Source organism: Ranitomeya variabilis, chromosome 7 (genome assembly GCF_051348905.1).
Source record: "Ranitomeya variabilis isolate aRanVar5 chromosome 7, aRanVar5.hap1, whole genome shotgun sequence".
Classification (NCBI taxonomy): domain Eukaryota; kingdom Metazoa; phylum Chordata; class Amphibia; order Anura; family Dendrobatidae; genus Ranitomeya; species Ranitomeya variabilis.
In genome coordinates, this window is record NC_135238.1 from 13,811,984 (window position 1) to 13,828,605 (window position 16,622).

At 48.5% G+C, this 16,622-nt stretch overlaps 1 protein-coding gene across 2 annotated transcripts; it reads left to right on the forward strand.

Annotated features, from left to right (window-relative positions):
* Nucleotides 1–340: 340 nt before the first annotated feature.
* Nucleotides 341–8,274, forward strand: LOC143785381 (E3 ubiquitin-protein ligase TRIM62-like). 2 transcript variants are annotated; one of them, XM_077274179.1, is made up of 2 exons: nt 341–409; nt 5,386–8,274. In XM_077274179.1, the coding sequence occupies exon 2, from the start codon at nt 5,424–5,426 to the stop codon at nt 6,996–6,998; it is 1,575 nt and encodes a 524-aa protein (XP_077130294.1). In that variant the 5' UTR covers nt 341–409; nt 5,386–5,423; the 3' UTR covers nt 6,999–8,274. The 2 variants fall into 2 exon arrangements, with proteins under 2 accessions (XP_077130294.1, XP_077130295.1); XM_077274180.1 differs by having other exon boundaries at nt 365–409; nt 5,403–8,274.
* The last annotated feature ends 8,348 nt before the right edge of the window (nt 8,275–16,622 follow it).

Below are 16,622 nucleotides of genomic sequence, written 5' to 3' on the forward strand. Positions count from 1 at the left end.
GGTAGCAGTAGTTTTACCACAGATTACTGACACTGCATGCTGGGAGTGGTAGTTTTACCACAGATTACTGACATAGCATGCTGGGAGCAGTAGTTTTACCACAGATTACTGAGCTAGCATGCTGGGAGTGGTAGTTTTACCACAGATTACTGACATAGCATGCTGGGAGCAGTAGTTTTACCACAGATTACTGAGCTAGCATGCTGGTAGCAGTAGTTTTACCACAGATTACTGACACTGCATGCTTGGAGTGGTAGTTTTACCCATAGCTCCCAACGTCCCTCATTGTTCGGGAGACAGCAGGAGAACTCCGTCACACCCCCTTTTGTTAGGCCACGCCCCTTCCCCATGTTCCCGAGTTTCCCAGCGTCACTGTTCAGAGAGAGAGGGGACTCACTTCTAGTTTGAGGTACGTAACAGCCGAACACAGCCTGGGTGCCGGCGGCATGAATGTAAGCAGCAGACCAGTGTGAGTGGACTGGAGCTGCTAATTATAATGCCTGGCTAGTGTAATCGTGCGTGGAATGAGTGGGGCTGAGCAGGGAGGGATGGACACACAGCCTCCCTCTGTTTGCCTCGGCTGCTGAGTGCTCACTGCTGTGTTATCTGCAGATCAGTGTGAGTGAGTAGTCCATGTCACAGATCGATGACTCACTGACATGTCTGTCTCCAGTCAGTGCATTTGAGGAGGAGCAGCTGCAGCTCCCTGGGAGAGGGTGACGACACGACGCTATTGTGGCTGCTATTCCCCACGCATAAAAAGGGCTAAAGGTACCTTCACACTCAACGATATCGCTAGCTATCCGTGACGTTGCAGCGTCCTGGATAGCGATATCGTTGAGTTTGACACGCAGCAGCGATCAGGATCCTGCTGTGCCATCGCTGGTCGGTGCAGAAAGCCCAGAACTTTATTTTGTCGCTGGATCTCCCGCAGACATCGCTGGATCGGCGTGTGTGACGCCGATTCAGCGATGTCTTCACTGGTAACCAGGGTAAACATCGGGTTACTAAGCGCAGGGCCGCGCTTAGTAACCCGATGTTTACCCTGGTTACCAGCGTAAACGTAAAAAAAACAACCACTACATACTTACCTTCCGCTGTCTATCCTCCGGCGCTCTGCTTCTCTGCACTGTCAGCGCGGCCAGCCGGAAAGCAGAGCACAGCGGTGACGTCACCGCTGTGCTTTCCGGCTGGCACTCACAGTCAGTGCAGGAAAGCACGGCGCCAGGGGACAGACAGCGGAATGTAAGTATGTAGTGGTTGTTTTTTTTTACGTTTACGCTGGTAACCAGGGTAAACATCGGGTTACTAAGCGCGGCCCTGCGCTTTGTAACCCGATGTTTACCCTAGTTACCCGGGGACATTGGCATTGTTGGTCGCTGGAGAGCCGTCTGTGTGACAGCTCTCCAGCGACCACACAGCGACGCTGCAGCGATTGGGATCGTTGTCTGGATCGCTGCAGCGTCGCTTAATGTGACGGTACCTTAAGACAAAGCCCCTGTGACAGTCTGACACTGTAATGTAGCAGAGCCGTGTGTGTACAAGGTGTATGGATCGGAGCAGCATGTGAAAGGTGTATGGAGCGGAGTCGTGTGTGTAAGACGTGTACGGAGCCGTGTGTACGAGGTGTACGGAGCGGAGCAGCGTGTGTACGAGGTGTGCGAAGCAGAGCCATGTGTGTACAAGGTATACGGAGTGGAGCAGCGTGTGCAATGTGTATCGAGCGGAGCCGTGTGTGTATGAGGTGTATGGAGTGGAGCAGCGTGTGAAAGGTGTATGGAGCGGAGTCGTGTGTGTAAGACGTGTATGGAGCACAGTCGTGTGTGTACGAGGTGTATGGAGCGGAGCCGTGTGTGTACGAGATGTATGGAGAGGAGCCGTATGTGTATGAGGTGTACGGAGCGGAGCCGTGTGTGTACGAGGTGTACGGAGCGGAGCCGTGTGTGTACGAGGTGTACGGAGCGGAGCCGTGTGTGTACGAGATGTACGGAGCGGAGCCGTGTGTGTACGAGGTGTACGGAGCGGAGCCGTGTGAGTACGAGGTGTACGGAGCGGAGCCATGTGTGTGCAATGTGTACGGAGCGGAGCAGCATGTGCAAGGTGTATGGAGCGCAGTCGTGTGTGTACGAGGTGTATGGAGCGGAGCCGTGTGTGTACGAGGTATATGGAGCGGAGCCGTGTGTGTACGAGGTGTATGGAGCTGAGCCATGTGTGTGCAATGTGTACGGAGCGGAGCAGCATGTGCAAGGTGTATGGAGCGCAGTCGTGTGTGTACGAGGTGTATGGAGCGGAGCCGTGTGTGTACGGAGTGGAGCCGTGTGTGTACGAGATGTATGGAGCGGAGCCGTGTGTGTACAAGGTGTATGGGGAGGAGCCATGTGTGTATGAGGTGTACGGAGCGGAGCCGTGTGTGTACGGAGCGGAGCCGCATGTGCAAGGTGTATGGAGAGGAGTCGTGTGTGTACGAGGTGTACGGAGCGGACGTTGGCTGTGTCGGATCGGAGCAGATATTGCTCCTCGCTCTGACACTGACTGGCACAGGAGACACGGAGAGGTCTTTATCAGTGGCGTATCACAGCTGCAGCGACGTGAGCAGTCAGCGGCGCAGCTGGATGACACCATTCAGCGCCGTGGCAGTGGAAGCTGCCGGCTGCTGCGAGGGAGCGCGGTGAAAGGTGTCTGTGTGTGTGTAGTGATAGAGAAGGCAATGATGGGGGTGGGGTAACCATGTGTGGCCATTATACTGCACCCAGCATTGTGTGGGGCCATTATACTGTACAAAGCATCATGTGGCGCCATAATACTGTATGGACCATCATGTGGGGCAAGTATACTGTACGCAGCATCATGTTGGGCCATTATACAGTATGGAGCATAATGTGGCCAATGGCCATTGTACAGTATGGAGCGTCATGTGTGGCCATTGTACAGTATGGAGCGTCATGTGTGGCCATTATACAGTATGGAGCGTCGTGTGTGGCCATTGTACACTATGGAGCGTCGTGTGTGGCCATTGTACACTATGGAGCGTCGTGTGTGGCCATTGTACACTATGGAGCGTCGTGTGTGGCCATTGTACACTATGGAGCGTCGTGTGTGGCCATTGTACAGTATGGAGCGTTGTGTGTGGCCATTGTACAGTATGGAGCGTCGTGTGTGACCATTGTACACTATGGAGCGTCGTGTGTGACCATTGTACACTATGGAGCGTCGTGTGTGGCCATTGTATAGTATGGAGCGTCGTGTGTGGCCATTGTACAGTATGGAGCGTCGTGTGTGGCCATTGTACAGTATGGAGCATCATGTGTGGCCATTGTATAGTATGGAGCGTCGTGTGTGGCCATTGTACAGTATGGAGCGTCGTGTGTGGCCATTGTACACTATGGAGCGTCGTGTGTGGCCATTGTACACTATGGAGTGTCGTGTGTGGCCATTGTACAGTATGGAGCATCGTGTGTGGCCATTGTATAGTATGGAGCGTCGTGTGTGGCCATTGTACACTATGGAGCGTCGTGTGAGGCCAGTACACTATGGAGCGTCGTGTGTGGCCATTATACACTATGGAGCGTTGTGTGTGGCCATTGTACACTATGGAGCGTCGTGTGTGGCCATTGTACACTATGGAGCGTCGTGTGTGGCCATTGTACACTATGGAGCGTCGTGTGTGGCCATTGTACACTATGGAGCGTCGTGTGAGGCCAGTACACTATGGAGCGTCGTGTGTGGCCATTATACACTATGGAGCGTCGTGTGTGGCCATTGTACCCTATGGAGCGTCGTGTGTGGCCATTATACACTATGGAGCGTCGTGTGTGGCCATTGTACACTATAGAGCGTCGTGTGTGGCCATTGTACACTATGGAGCGTCGTGTGTGGCCATTGTACACTATGGAGCGTCGTGTGTGGCCATTGTACACTATGGAGCGTCGTGTGTGGCCACTGTATAGTATGGAGCGTCGTGTGTGGCCATTGTACAGTATGGAGCGTCGTGTGAGGCCAGTACACTATGGAGCGTCGTGTGTGGCCATTATACACTATGGAGCGTCGTGTGTGGCCATTGTACACTATGGAGCGTCGTGTGTGGCCATTGTACACTATGGAGCGTCGTGTGTGGCCATTGTACAGTATGGAGCGTAGTGTGTGGCCATTGTATAGTATGGAGCGTCATGTGTGGCCATTATACAGTATGGAGCGTCATGTGTGGCCATTATACAGTATGGAGCACTGTGTGGCCATTATACAGTATGGAGCATCATGTGTGGCCATTATACAGTATGGAGCATCATGTGTGGCCATTATACAGTATGGAGCATCATGTGTGGCCATTATACAGTATGGAGCATCATGTGTGGCCATTGTACAGTATGGAGCATCATGTGTGGCCATTGTACAGTATGGAGCATCATGTGTGGCCATTATACAGTATGGAGCATCATGTGTGGCCATTATACAGTATGGAGCATCATGTGTGGCCATTATACAGTATGGAGCATCATGTGTGGCCATTATACAGTATGGAGCACTGTGTGGCCATATTTTTTTGTTTATAATTATTGTTTACGAAACACTGTGATCAGAAGTGCTAAATGGGTGTGGTTGGGGCGTGGCTAGTTGTGAAATGGGTGTGGTCAGAGGTGTGGCCTAAAATTTGCAGCACTGACATCAATTATATTAGTGTCTGAGAGACACGAATGCAATTGAGTGCAAGGAGGGAGCGACTGAGTGAGTGGTATCTGTGCCCGCACCCCAGCAGTCACTGTGCTGAATGTCTGCGGCCGGAGGAAGGCGTTGGGCGGCCGCAGGCTTTCAGCAATTTTTTTTTTCAAAGTGCGCCCCCTTTGAGTAGGCAGGAGGTAGCGCCTTAGGCGGGTGCCTACCCTGCCTATTTCTTCTCCCAACCCTGGTGCTCAGTAATAGGTACAACTTAGTCTCTAGCTAAATCAGGACATGGTGCCCCCCAAAAGTTTTGATAAATTACAGCGATACTGGAACTTTGTCTGTGATTTGAATGTTTCTCAATGGGACGTAGGATAGGAAATGTTATAAGCTTCCACTTTGTCCTTCTGGTGCCATGTGTGTGTGATGTTATTGACCCAGCTAGCGAAGCTACATTCCCCCAATATAAATGAAAAGACTATTATAGGTCACCAAGAGGCTCCATGATGATATAAAAGTACAAGGCTGCAGGCTGAGCCCCTCCACACAGACCGTAGACCTGCTCGGTGACTTGTAATATTCTCATACTTTACTAGGATGCCTTATTAGTTTTACTTCATGCAGCAGCTCTGCATTGTGAGGTTCCCTGTATAGTGTGACTGTCACTTCCAGAAGTGTAGGGGTTAATCTGACTTCAGAATCTCTGCCCTTTCTCCTTCCTGTATGAAGGAACTTTTATCTTTCAGTTCCCGCTCTTTCTCACTACAATGGCGTCTGCGGAGCTGAGGGACGAGCTGAACTGCTCCATCTGCCTGAGCCTCTATACAGATCCCGTATCCCTGAGATGTGGACACAACTTCTGCCGCTCGTGTATTGTGAGTGTGCTGGATGCACAGGAGGCGGCTGGAGGGTATTCCTGTCCTGACTGCAGAGCAGAATATCCGGAGCGTCCGGCCCTGGAGAAGAACCGAAAGCTGAGGAACATAGTGGAGCGTTTCTCATCTACTCAGCCTGATATGGAGGAGACCAGAATCTTCTGTACTTACTGTACAAAGTCTCCTGTCTCGGCTGTAAGCACATGTCTGCTGTGTGAGGCATCTTTTTGTGAAAAACACCTAAGCAGACACAGTAAGTCACCAGAACATACCTTAGTTGACCCCACTGATACTCTGGAGAAAAGAAAATGCTCCACACACAAGGAAGTGCTGAAATACTACTGTCCTATAGACGCTGCCTGTATCTGTGTGTCCTGCTGTTTGGCCGGAGACCACAAGGGACATGACGTGGAGCTACTGGATGTGGCCTCTGAGAAGAAGACAAAGGAAATGAAGTGTGTCTTTGAGACAATGAAATACAAAAGAAAAGAAGTTGAAGAAAGAGTCCAGAATCTGAAGGATCATAGGACCGAACAGGGACAGAAATCAGCCGGACTCGGTGACAGAGTCGCTCTCCTGTTTACTGATCTCAGGAAGAAGCTGGATGATCTAGAAAAGAGAATCCAGGGAGAGATTTCCAGACAGAAGGATCAGGTCTCACGTTCAGTCTCTGACCTGGTAGAACAGGTGGAGCTTCAAGTGGACAAACTGACCAAGGACATGAATCGTCTTGCAGGATTATGTAATATCACTGATCCACTGACCTTTCTACAAGACGTAAATGCTGGTGACATCAGTGACGGGAGCTGTGAGGTCATCGGTGATGTAGGAGATGCTCCGTGTGTGGACGAAGGCCTAGTCTCACAGATATTACACGAAGGACTGGGGAACTTTGCCGATAATCTGATTGATATGAAGATAAAGAGACCGTTCTCATTGATGGAGAAATCAGACATATTACTGGATATAGACACGGCCCATAATAAAATTATTATATCACGAGATCTCAGATCTGCTTCTTTTTCTGGTACATCACAGAACAGACCCGATTGGCCCAAGAGGTTCAAGTCCCAGCAGGTGCTAAGTTCTCGCAGCTTCTCCTCAGGGAGACATTACTGGGAGGTGGACGTGAGTCAGGCGAAGAAATGGATTATTGGAGTGGCCAGGGAAAGTCTGGAGAGGAAGGTGAACGGAATTGAATCTTATATTGGTTATAATGAGAAATCCTGGGGTTTGATGTTCTGTCAACGTTTTCAATGCTGTCATAACGGTAAATTTACACAAATGGCATCAGCTTCTCCTGTGCGGGTTGTGGGGATCTATCTGGATTATGAGGCCGGGCGTCTCTCCTTCTATCAGGTGTGTGACCCCATCAGACACTTACACACCTTCACCGCCTCCTTCTCCGAGCCGCTCTATGCCGCCTTATATTTATATGAAGGTTCCGTAATCAGAATAATGGAATAATTACATAAAGGTGGCCTCTGTAAAGCCATAAAATTAATTTCCACCTTCCATCGTCCTTACATATTCGGATTCAAAACTCTGTACTGCTTACGTTTTTTCTGTATAGTGGTTCAATCTTTTTTTTGTTATAATTATACAATTCTACAGATCATCTCTATAGACAGTTTTAAGAGATAACGTATTACCCGTGGCCACCAGTAGAGGGAGCACAGTGCTGTATACGTGGAATGCAGAGAGCTCCCCCAAGTGGTGGCTGCAGGTAACGAGCATCCAAGTAATTTACGTATTCATGATCCAGATATGATATAAGTTTTGTCTCCTCCCAAGAGGTTTATCCAGAATTATCCGACATATTACTCTAAGATATACATCAGATTTACGTTATTTCCTTTTTTTGTGGATTTCCTATTGAAGTTCTATAAATCATTTCTACAGATAGATTACGAATCTAATACGCACATAATTTGTCATCCAAGCTATTCAATTTGTGGTTACATCAATTCATCCTAAAAATGTGTCTGTCTTCACAACCAATTATTAGTTATTGTTCCAAAATATCTAAAAAAAGATGGTGATTAAAAAAAAAAAAAAATACTATTGTTTTGTGCATACAATCTTTGTATAGATCTATGTGTCTCCATGGTAACAGACAACACATTCCACCAGTGTAGTCAGATCCTACAATCACATTTCCTTTCATATTTATTGCTCAGTAAATTATCCCATGAGGATAGAAATAAGTAGGAGGCAGAAGGAAACAGGAGTGCAGGATCCGACCACCCAACGTTTGTGGTCTGTTACCATGGAAACATATAAACATAGGTCTGTTACCATGCAAATATATAGCTGTATGGGGAAAAAAATAATTAAGACCTATTGTAAAGTTGTTTAAATTTGTACTTTAGATGCATTCGGTTAATAACATTATTTTTTTTTTGTGAAGTTGGAAATAGGGTTTAACATTTAATATTTAAAATTCAGAAAATGTGCTAATCCGGCACTTGTTTCACGCATAAAACGAGAATAAAATAAAAAAATAGGTATCAGAAACAATGTGGATAAAATAAAAAAAAATAATCCAGAAGAATGTTATAGATTTCTCTTTTCGTGTCTGATAATTCAGAATCCATGACCCGATGCTGAAATACATGTATGTTACTGTCTGTGTCAGGCTGCTGGGTTACAGGTGGGGGCTTCATCCTGATATTACAGATACGGATTTTGTATTATTCCATTGTTACTTTCTTGTTCACTTCTAATAAAAATAATCATTCTGAAATTGTCGGCCATTTTCTGGAGACGAATTTGTCCTGTCTACCTGAGTGCGCTTAAAAACGTGACTAAGAGCCACAAAAAAAAAGTGCACTAGGACGCTGGTCTCCTGAAACCCTCTCCAGCAGGAGCAGCGTCCCCCAACTACAGAAAAGTAGAAAGGTAGATGATGAAACGAGGCTGAAGTTGGTTTCTTATTTGTCAGTTTCTTATTCGGCAATTTTTTCTTTTCTGTTTTTTATAGGTTTAACAACAAAAAATAAGCATCACAATAATAACACACAATGCAGTGAGGTGCCCTGATGTGAGTACACTACAAAAACAATAAAACTGGCACAAAAATGGGCATCAAAGTGGGCACCAAAGAGCGCTGAAGAAAGGGTTAAATGCCTTTGGGCCACTGATCTCACACTACAGACATCTAGAACAGGGCACCCCACATCAAACCCAGTTATCTCCAGCCTGGCCTAAATGGGTTCCGGGCATCAGAACTGGCATCAAAGTGGGCAGATAGTCAATTTTGGCCATGCGAATAAGTAACGGATGTTTTTAAGTTAAATTACTTTGGGCCACTGATCTGATACATAAAATACACAGATAGTGATGCCCTGCATCAAACCCAGGTCCCTCCAGCCTGGCCGAAATGGGTTCTGGGAACCAGAACTGGCATCGAAGTGGACAAACAGCCCATTTTCACAGATTTGAATTAGTAACTGATGTTTTTAAGGGGTTAAATGCCTTTGGGCCACTGATCTGACACTTAAAATGCACAGATAGTGATGCCCTGCATCAAACTCTGGTCCCTCCAGCCTGGCCCAAATGACTTCTATTTTAAGGGGTTAAAGGGAACCTGTCACCAGTTTTTTTGCCTATCAACTAAAAATATTGTGTAATAGAGTGTGAGCTATACATTCCCCAACTACTTGTAAAACCCCCCGACTCCCCATGAATCCCCCATAAGAACCTTTTATATTTCTCCCGCGCTGTATGAAAATATCCTCGGTCCGATGGGCGTTGGTTCTGGCCCCTCTCCCCGCCCCAAATCGGCGTGCTGTACGCATTCCGTTTTGTGAATAGAGTGGTTCGTGTACAGGTCCCGCGCGTGCGCCTTCAAATTGCCTCCTGCGCAGTATGCTTTGCCCAACTGCGGGCAAAGCCGAAAAGCATTAGTGCGCATGCATCGGAAGTACTATGTCCCTGAAGTCTTTCGCTGTGTTCAGGGACATAGTACTTTGATGCCAGTTCTGGTGCCCAGAACCCATTTGGACCAGGCTGGAGGGACCTGGGTTTGATGCAGGGCATCAATATCTGAGTATTTTAAGTGTCAGATCAGTGGCCCAAAGGCATTTAAGCCCTTAAAAACAAATAAAAAATTTGGTTTTGGACAATGATGGAACCACTGTACGCCCAATGTTCTTGGACTTCTCCAGTGCGTTCAATACCTTCTTACTATGCAAAAAGATGACTGATATGGAGGTGGAGGAGGGGATGAGAAATCGGACAACCTGTCAGAGCGGCCAGTATGTACAGCTGGGAGCGGTGGTCTCTGGCAGATTATTGAGCAGTGTAGCTGCCCCTCAGGGAACGGTGCTGTCGCCTTTTCTATTCACGTTGTATACAGCAGATTTTCAGTATAAATCTTATTTTTGCCAAAATTCTCAATTCTCTATGAGTCCATGGTAGTCGGATGTGTTAGGGAGGCCGGGGTGAGGAGGAATATAGGCGGGTGGTGTCGGAGTTTGTGGATTGGTGCCAGGCTATCTATTTACAACTAAACATAAAGAAAACTGGGGAGCTGGTGGTGAACTATAATGGGAGAAAGATGGAAGGTTCACCTGTCACAATTGCTGGTCAGGAAGTGGAGCAGGTCGAGAGGTACAAATAATTGGGGGTCCACTTGGACAGTAAACTGGACTGGAGGTGCCATACGGAGAGGAGTTACAAGAAGGGGATGAAAAATCTGTAGTTCCTACGGAAACTAAGATTGTTTAATGTGTACAGCAAAATGTTGGAAATGTTCTACCAGTCCAGAGAAGTAAGTGGCATCTTTTTCACAATTCTTTGCTGGGGAAGTAGTATGCGGTTTAACATGTGTGGGGGGAGAATTGGAGTGGGGATAGAGGGATTTAATGTGTGGGTGAGATTTGAGGACACAAAATGAAGAGCAAAGGGGGAGATGGGGGGCATTTATGAGGAAACAGTACAGGGGAATGGGGGGGCATATATGAGGAAACCGTACAGGGAATGGGGGGCATGTATGAGGAAACAGTACAGGGAATGGGGGTATGTATGAGGAAACAGTACAGGGAATGGGGGGCATGTACGAAAAAACAGTATGGGGAATGGGGGCATGTGTGAGGAAACGTACGGGGGAATGGGGGGCATGTATGAGGAAACAGTACAGGGAATGGGGGACATGTATGAGAAAACAGTACAGGGAATGGGGGGCATGTACGAAAAAACAGTACGGGGAATGGGGGCATGTATGAGGAAACGTACGGGGGAATGGGGGGCATGTATGAGAAAACAGTACAGGGAATGGGGGCATGTATGAGGAAAGTACTGGGGAATGGGGGGCATGTATGAGGAAACAGTACAGGGAATGGGGGCATGTATGAGGAAACAGTACAGGGAATGGGGGCATGTATGAGGAAACAGTACAGGGAATGGGGGGCATGTACGAAAAAACAGTACGGGGAATGGGGGCATGTATGAGGAAACGTACGGGGGAATGGGGGGCATGTATGAGGAAACAGTACAGGGAATGGGGGCATGTATGAGGAAACAGTACAGGGAATGGGGGCATGTATGAGGAAACAGTACGGGGGAATGGGGGGCATGTATGAGGAAACAGTATGGGGGGCATGTATGAGGAAACAGTACAGGGGAATGGGGGGCATGTATGAGGAAACAGTACGGGGAATGGGGGGCATGTATGAGGAAACAGTACAGGGAATGGGGGCATGTATGAGGAAACAGTACGGGGAATGGGGGGCATGTATGAGGAAACAGTACAGGGAATGGGGGCATGTATGAGGAAACAGTACAGGGGAATGGGGGTATGTTTGAGGAAACAGTACAGGGAATAGGGGCATGTATGAGGAAACAGTATGGGGGAATGGGGGCATGTATGAGGAAACAGTACGGGGAATGGGGGTATGTCTGAGGAAACAGTACAGGGGAATGGGGGTATGTATGAGGAAACAGTACGGGGAATGGGGGGCATGTATGAGGAAACAGTACGGGGAATGGGGGCATGTATGAGGAAACAGTACAGGGAATGGGGGCATGTATGAGGAAACAGTACAGGGGAATGGGGGTATGTATGAGGAAACAGTACAGGGGAATGGGGGTATGTATGAGGAAACAGTACAGGGAATGGGGGCATATATGAGGAAACTACAGGGAATGGGGGCATATATGAGGAAACAGTACAGGGGAATGGGGGCATGTATGAGGAAACAGTACAGGGAATGGGGGGCATGTATGAGGAAACAGTACGTGGAATGGGGGGCATGTATGAGGAAACAGTACGGGGAATGGGGGCATGTATGAGGAAACAGTACGGGGAATGGGGGCATGTATGAGGAAACAGCACAGGGAATGGGGGGCATGTACGCGAAAACAGTAGGGGAATGAGGGCATGTATGATGAAACAGTACGGGGAATGGGGGCATGTATGAGGAAACAGTACGGGGGAATGTATGAGGAAACAGTACAGGGGAATGGGGGCATGTATGAGAAAACTACAGGGAATGGGGGCATGTATGAGGAAACAGCACAGGGAATGGGGGGCATGTACGCGAAAACAGTATAGGGGAATGGGGGCATGTATGAGGAAACAGTACGGGGGAATGTATGAGGAAACAGTACAGGGGAATGGGGGCATGTATGAGGAAACAGTACAGAGGAATGGGGGCATGTATGAGGAAACAGTACAGGGGAATGGGGACATGTATGAGGAAACAGTACGGGGAATGGGGGCATGTATGAGGAAACAGTACAGGGGAATGGGGGCATGTATGTGGAAACAGTACAGGGGAATGGGGGCATGTATGAGGAAACAGTACAGGGGAATGGGGGGCATGTATGAGGAAACAGTACAGGGGAATGGGGGGCATATATGAGGAAACAGTACAGGGAATGGGGGCATGTATGAGGAAACAGTACGGGGGAATGTATGAGGAAACAGTACAGGGGAATGGGGGCATGTATGAGGAAACAGTACAGGGGAATGGGGGCATGTATGAGGAAACAGTACAGGGAATAGGGGCATGTATGAGGAAACAGCACAGGGAATGGGGGGCATGTACGCGAAAACAGTATGGGGGAATGGGGGCATGTATGAGGAAACTACGGGGAATGGGGGGCATGTATGAGGAAACAGTACGGGGGAATGTATGAGGAAACAGTACAGGGGAATGGGGGCATGTATGAGGAAACAGTACGGGGAATGGGGGGCATGTATGAGGAAACAGTACAGGGAATGGGGGCATGTATGAGGAAACAGCACAGGGAATGGGGGCATATATGAGGAAACAGTACAGGGGAATGTGGGCATGTATGAGGAAACAGTACGGGGGAATGTATGAGGAAACAGTACAGGGGAATGGGGGCATGTATGAGGAAACAGTACAGAGGAATGGGGGCATGTATGAGGAAACAGTACAGGGGAATGGGGACATGTATGAGGAAACAGTACGGGGAATGGGGGCATGTATGAGGAAACAGTACAGAGGAATGGGGGCATGTATGAGGAAACAGTACAGGGGAATGGGGACATGGATGAGGAAACAGTACGGGGAATGGGGGCATGTATGAGGAAACAGTACAGGGGAATGGGGGCATGTATGTGGAAACAGTACAGGGGAATGGGGGCATGTATGAGGAAACAGTACAGGGGAATGGGGGGCATGTATGAGGAAACAGTACAGGGGAATGGGGGGCATATATGAGGAAACAGTACAGGGAATGGGGGCATGTATGAGGAAACAGTACGGGGGAATGTATGAGGAAACAGTACAGGGGAATGGGGGCATGTATGAGGAAACAGTACAGGGGAATGGGGGCATGTATGAGGAAACAGTACAGGGAATAGGGGCATGTATGAGGAAACAGCACAGGGAATGGGGGGCATGTACGCGAAAACAGTATGGGGGAATGGGGGCATGTATGAGGAAACTACGGGGAATGGGGGGCATGTATGAGGAAACAGTACGGGGGAATGTATGAGGAAACAGTACAGGGGAATGGGGGCATGTATGAGGAAACAGTACGGGGAATGGGGGGCATGTATGAGGAAACAGTACAGGGAATGGGGGCATGTATGAGGAAACAGCACAGGGAATGGGGGCATATATGAGGAAACAGTACAGGGGAATGTGGGCATGTATGAGGAAACAGTACAGGGAATGGGGGGCATGTATGAGGAAACAGTACAGGGAATGGGGGCATATATGAGGAAACAGTACAGAGGAATGGGGGGCATGTATGAGAAAACAGTACAGGGAATGGGGGGCATGTATGAGGAAACAGTACTGGGGAATGGGGGGCATGTATGAGGAAACAGTACAGAGGAATAGGGGGCATGTATGAGGAAACAGTACAGGGGAATGGGGGCATGTATGAGGAAACAGTACAGGGGAATGGGGGGCATGTATGAGGAAACAGTACAGGGGAATGGGGGGCATGTATGAGGAAACAGTACAGGGGAATGGGGGCATGTATGAGGAAACAGTACGGGGAATGGGGGCATGTATGAGGAAACAGTGCGGAGAATGGGGGGCATGTATGAGGAAACAGTACAGAGGAATGGGGGGCATGTATGAGGAAACAGTACAGGGAATGGGGGCATGTATGAGGAAACAGCACAGGGAATGGGGGGCATGTATGAGGAAACAGTACTGGGGAATGGGGGCATGTATGAGGAAAGAGTACAGGGGAATGGGGGGCATGTATGAAGAAACAGTACAGGGGAATGGGGGGCATGTATGAGGAAACAGTACGGGGAATGGGGGGCATGTATGAGGAAACAGTACGGGGAATGGGGGCATGTATGAGGAAACAGTACAGGGAATGGGGGCATGTATGAGGAAACAGTACAGAGGAATGGGGGGCATGTATGAGGAAACAGTACAGGGAATAGGGGGCATGTATGAGGAAACAGTACTGGGGAATGGGGGGCATGTATGAGGAAACAGTACAGAGGAATAGGGGGCATGTATGAGGAAACAGTACAGGGGAATGGGGGGCATGTATGAGGAAACAGTACAGGGGAATGGGGGCATGTATGAGGAAACAGTACAGGGGAATGGGGGGCATGTATGAGGAAACAGTACGGGGAATGGGGGGCATGTATGAGGAAACAGTACGGGGAATGGGGGGCATGTATGAGGAAACAGTACGGGGAATGGGGGGCATGTATGAGGAAACAGTACGGGGGAATGGAGGCATGTATGAGGAAACAGTACAGGGGAATGGGGGGCATGTATGAGGAAACAGTACAGGGGAATGGGGGCATGTATGAAGAACTGTACGGGGGAATGGGGGGCATGTATGAGGAAACAGTACAGGGGAATGGGGGCATGTATGAGGAAACAGTACAGGGGAATGGGGGGCATGTATGAGGAAACAGTACAGGGGAATGGGGGCATGTATGAAGAACTGTACGGGGGAATGGGGGGCATGTATGAGGAAACAGTACAGGGGAATGGGGGCATGTATGAGGAAACCGTACAGGGGAATGGGGGCATGTATGAGGAAAGTACAGGGGAATGGGGGGCATGTATGAGGTAACAGTGCAGGGAATGGGGGAATGTACGAGGAAACTATGGGGGATGGGTGCAGACAGTGTGGGGAGCGAACGGTTGAAAGTATGCGGACACAGTATGAGTAGAGATGTGAAAAATGTATGTTGACAGTTTGGGGAGTGAGGATGATGGCATGTGTGCAGACACAGTATGGGGAGTCAGGTGAGCAGACAGTATAGAAAGTGAGGGGGTAAATATATGAGGAGACAGTATGGTGAACAGGAGGGATGTGAGAGGAGACCGTATGAGGAGGGAGGGGAATAGTGTGAGGAGACAGTATGAGGGGAGAAAAGTGAGTGGGCACAGAATAGAAACTGAGTAGTGCAGGGTAGCATGGGGACAGTGTAAGGGCACAGCCAGGAGGGGACAGTATACTAAGGAGGGGGAGTGTGATGACAGAGTACAGCATAAATACTGGGCCCTATAGGGAGGACACAGTGTGAGAGGACAGTGAGAAGAGGGGTCCGGTATGGAAAGGAGAGGTCAGTGTGAAGAGCATGTACCATAAGAGGGACAATGTGGGGGTCATATTTTGTGCAGACAATATAGTGAGGGACAATTTTTTATTCAGGAGTATTATAATGACACTTGTATCTTTAAGGGCATCATGTGGAGATGTTCTGCAAAAGAGCGGAGAAGATGGAAGTCTGCAGAGACGGCTGTAGATGAGAAAACTCATCATGGGGTCTGGACAAGATGAAGAAAAGAAGGAGAACGACTCCAGAGACGACGTCATCTATAAGGTACCTGGATGTAAATGTTATTTGTGATACTAGCTCTCATGTTTTTATTTATGTTAGGAGCATTAAAGGGGATGTCCAGGTTTGTAATGAGTCTGCAGTCATTATTTGTGACTGCAGACTTCTGACTTCTCACAGTGCGCACTGCACACTGTCAGGATTCTCTCGTTCTGGCGATTTGCATACATGCGGTCACGTACTGACTAGACGTGTGGCCTCACTCAATGAAAATGAACTGATTGAGGCCGGGCACGTCTAGTCGGAATGTGGCCAGAAGTATACAAATCACAGATTTCAGAAGCCTGCAATGTAGTAGTCATCACATGGACACTTCACTCATATGTGACTTTCATACTTGTGGTCCTGTGGCATCGAGCTTCTCTTTCTGCTTCTTTAAGTTTTTCACTGAACATTGAGAGCATTAGGGAGAGGAGCTCGTTGGTACATGACCAATTGTGCAAATCGCATGTGTGCTGGGGGGGCACAAAACTGAATTCTTGCCCCGGGTGCTAGAAAACCTAGATACACCTCTGGGCTCCATGGTTCTATAAAACTACGAGGCTGCAGGCCGAGCTCATCTACACCGGCCATAGACCTGCTTGGTGACTTGTAATATTCTCATTATTTACTAGGATGCCTTATTAGCTTTACTTCATGCAGCAGCTCTGCATTGTGAGGTTCTCTGTATAGTGTGACTGTCACTTCCAGAAGTGTAGGGGTTAATCTGACTTCAGAATCTCTGCCCCTTCTCCTTCCTGTATGAAGGAACTTTTATCTTTTGGTTTCTGTTCTTTCCCACTACA

Bases quoted from the DNA above. Each gene is read 5' to 3' on its own strand.
- LOC143785381 (XM_077274179.1), top strand. From the start codon at position 5,424: ATGGCGTCTGCGGAGCTGAGGGACGAGCTGAACTGCTCCATCTGCCTG.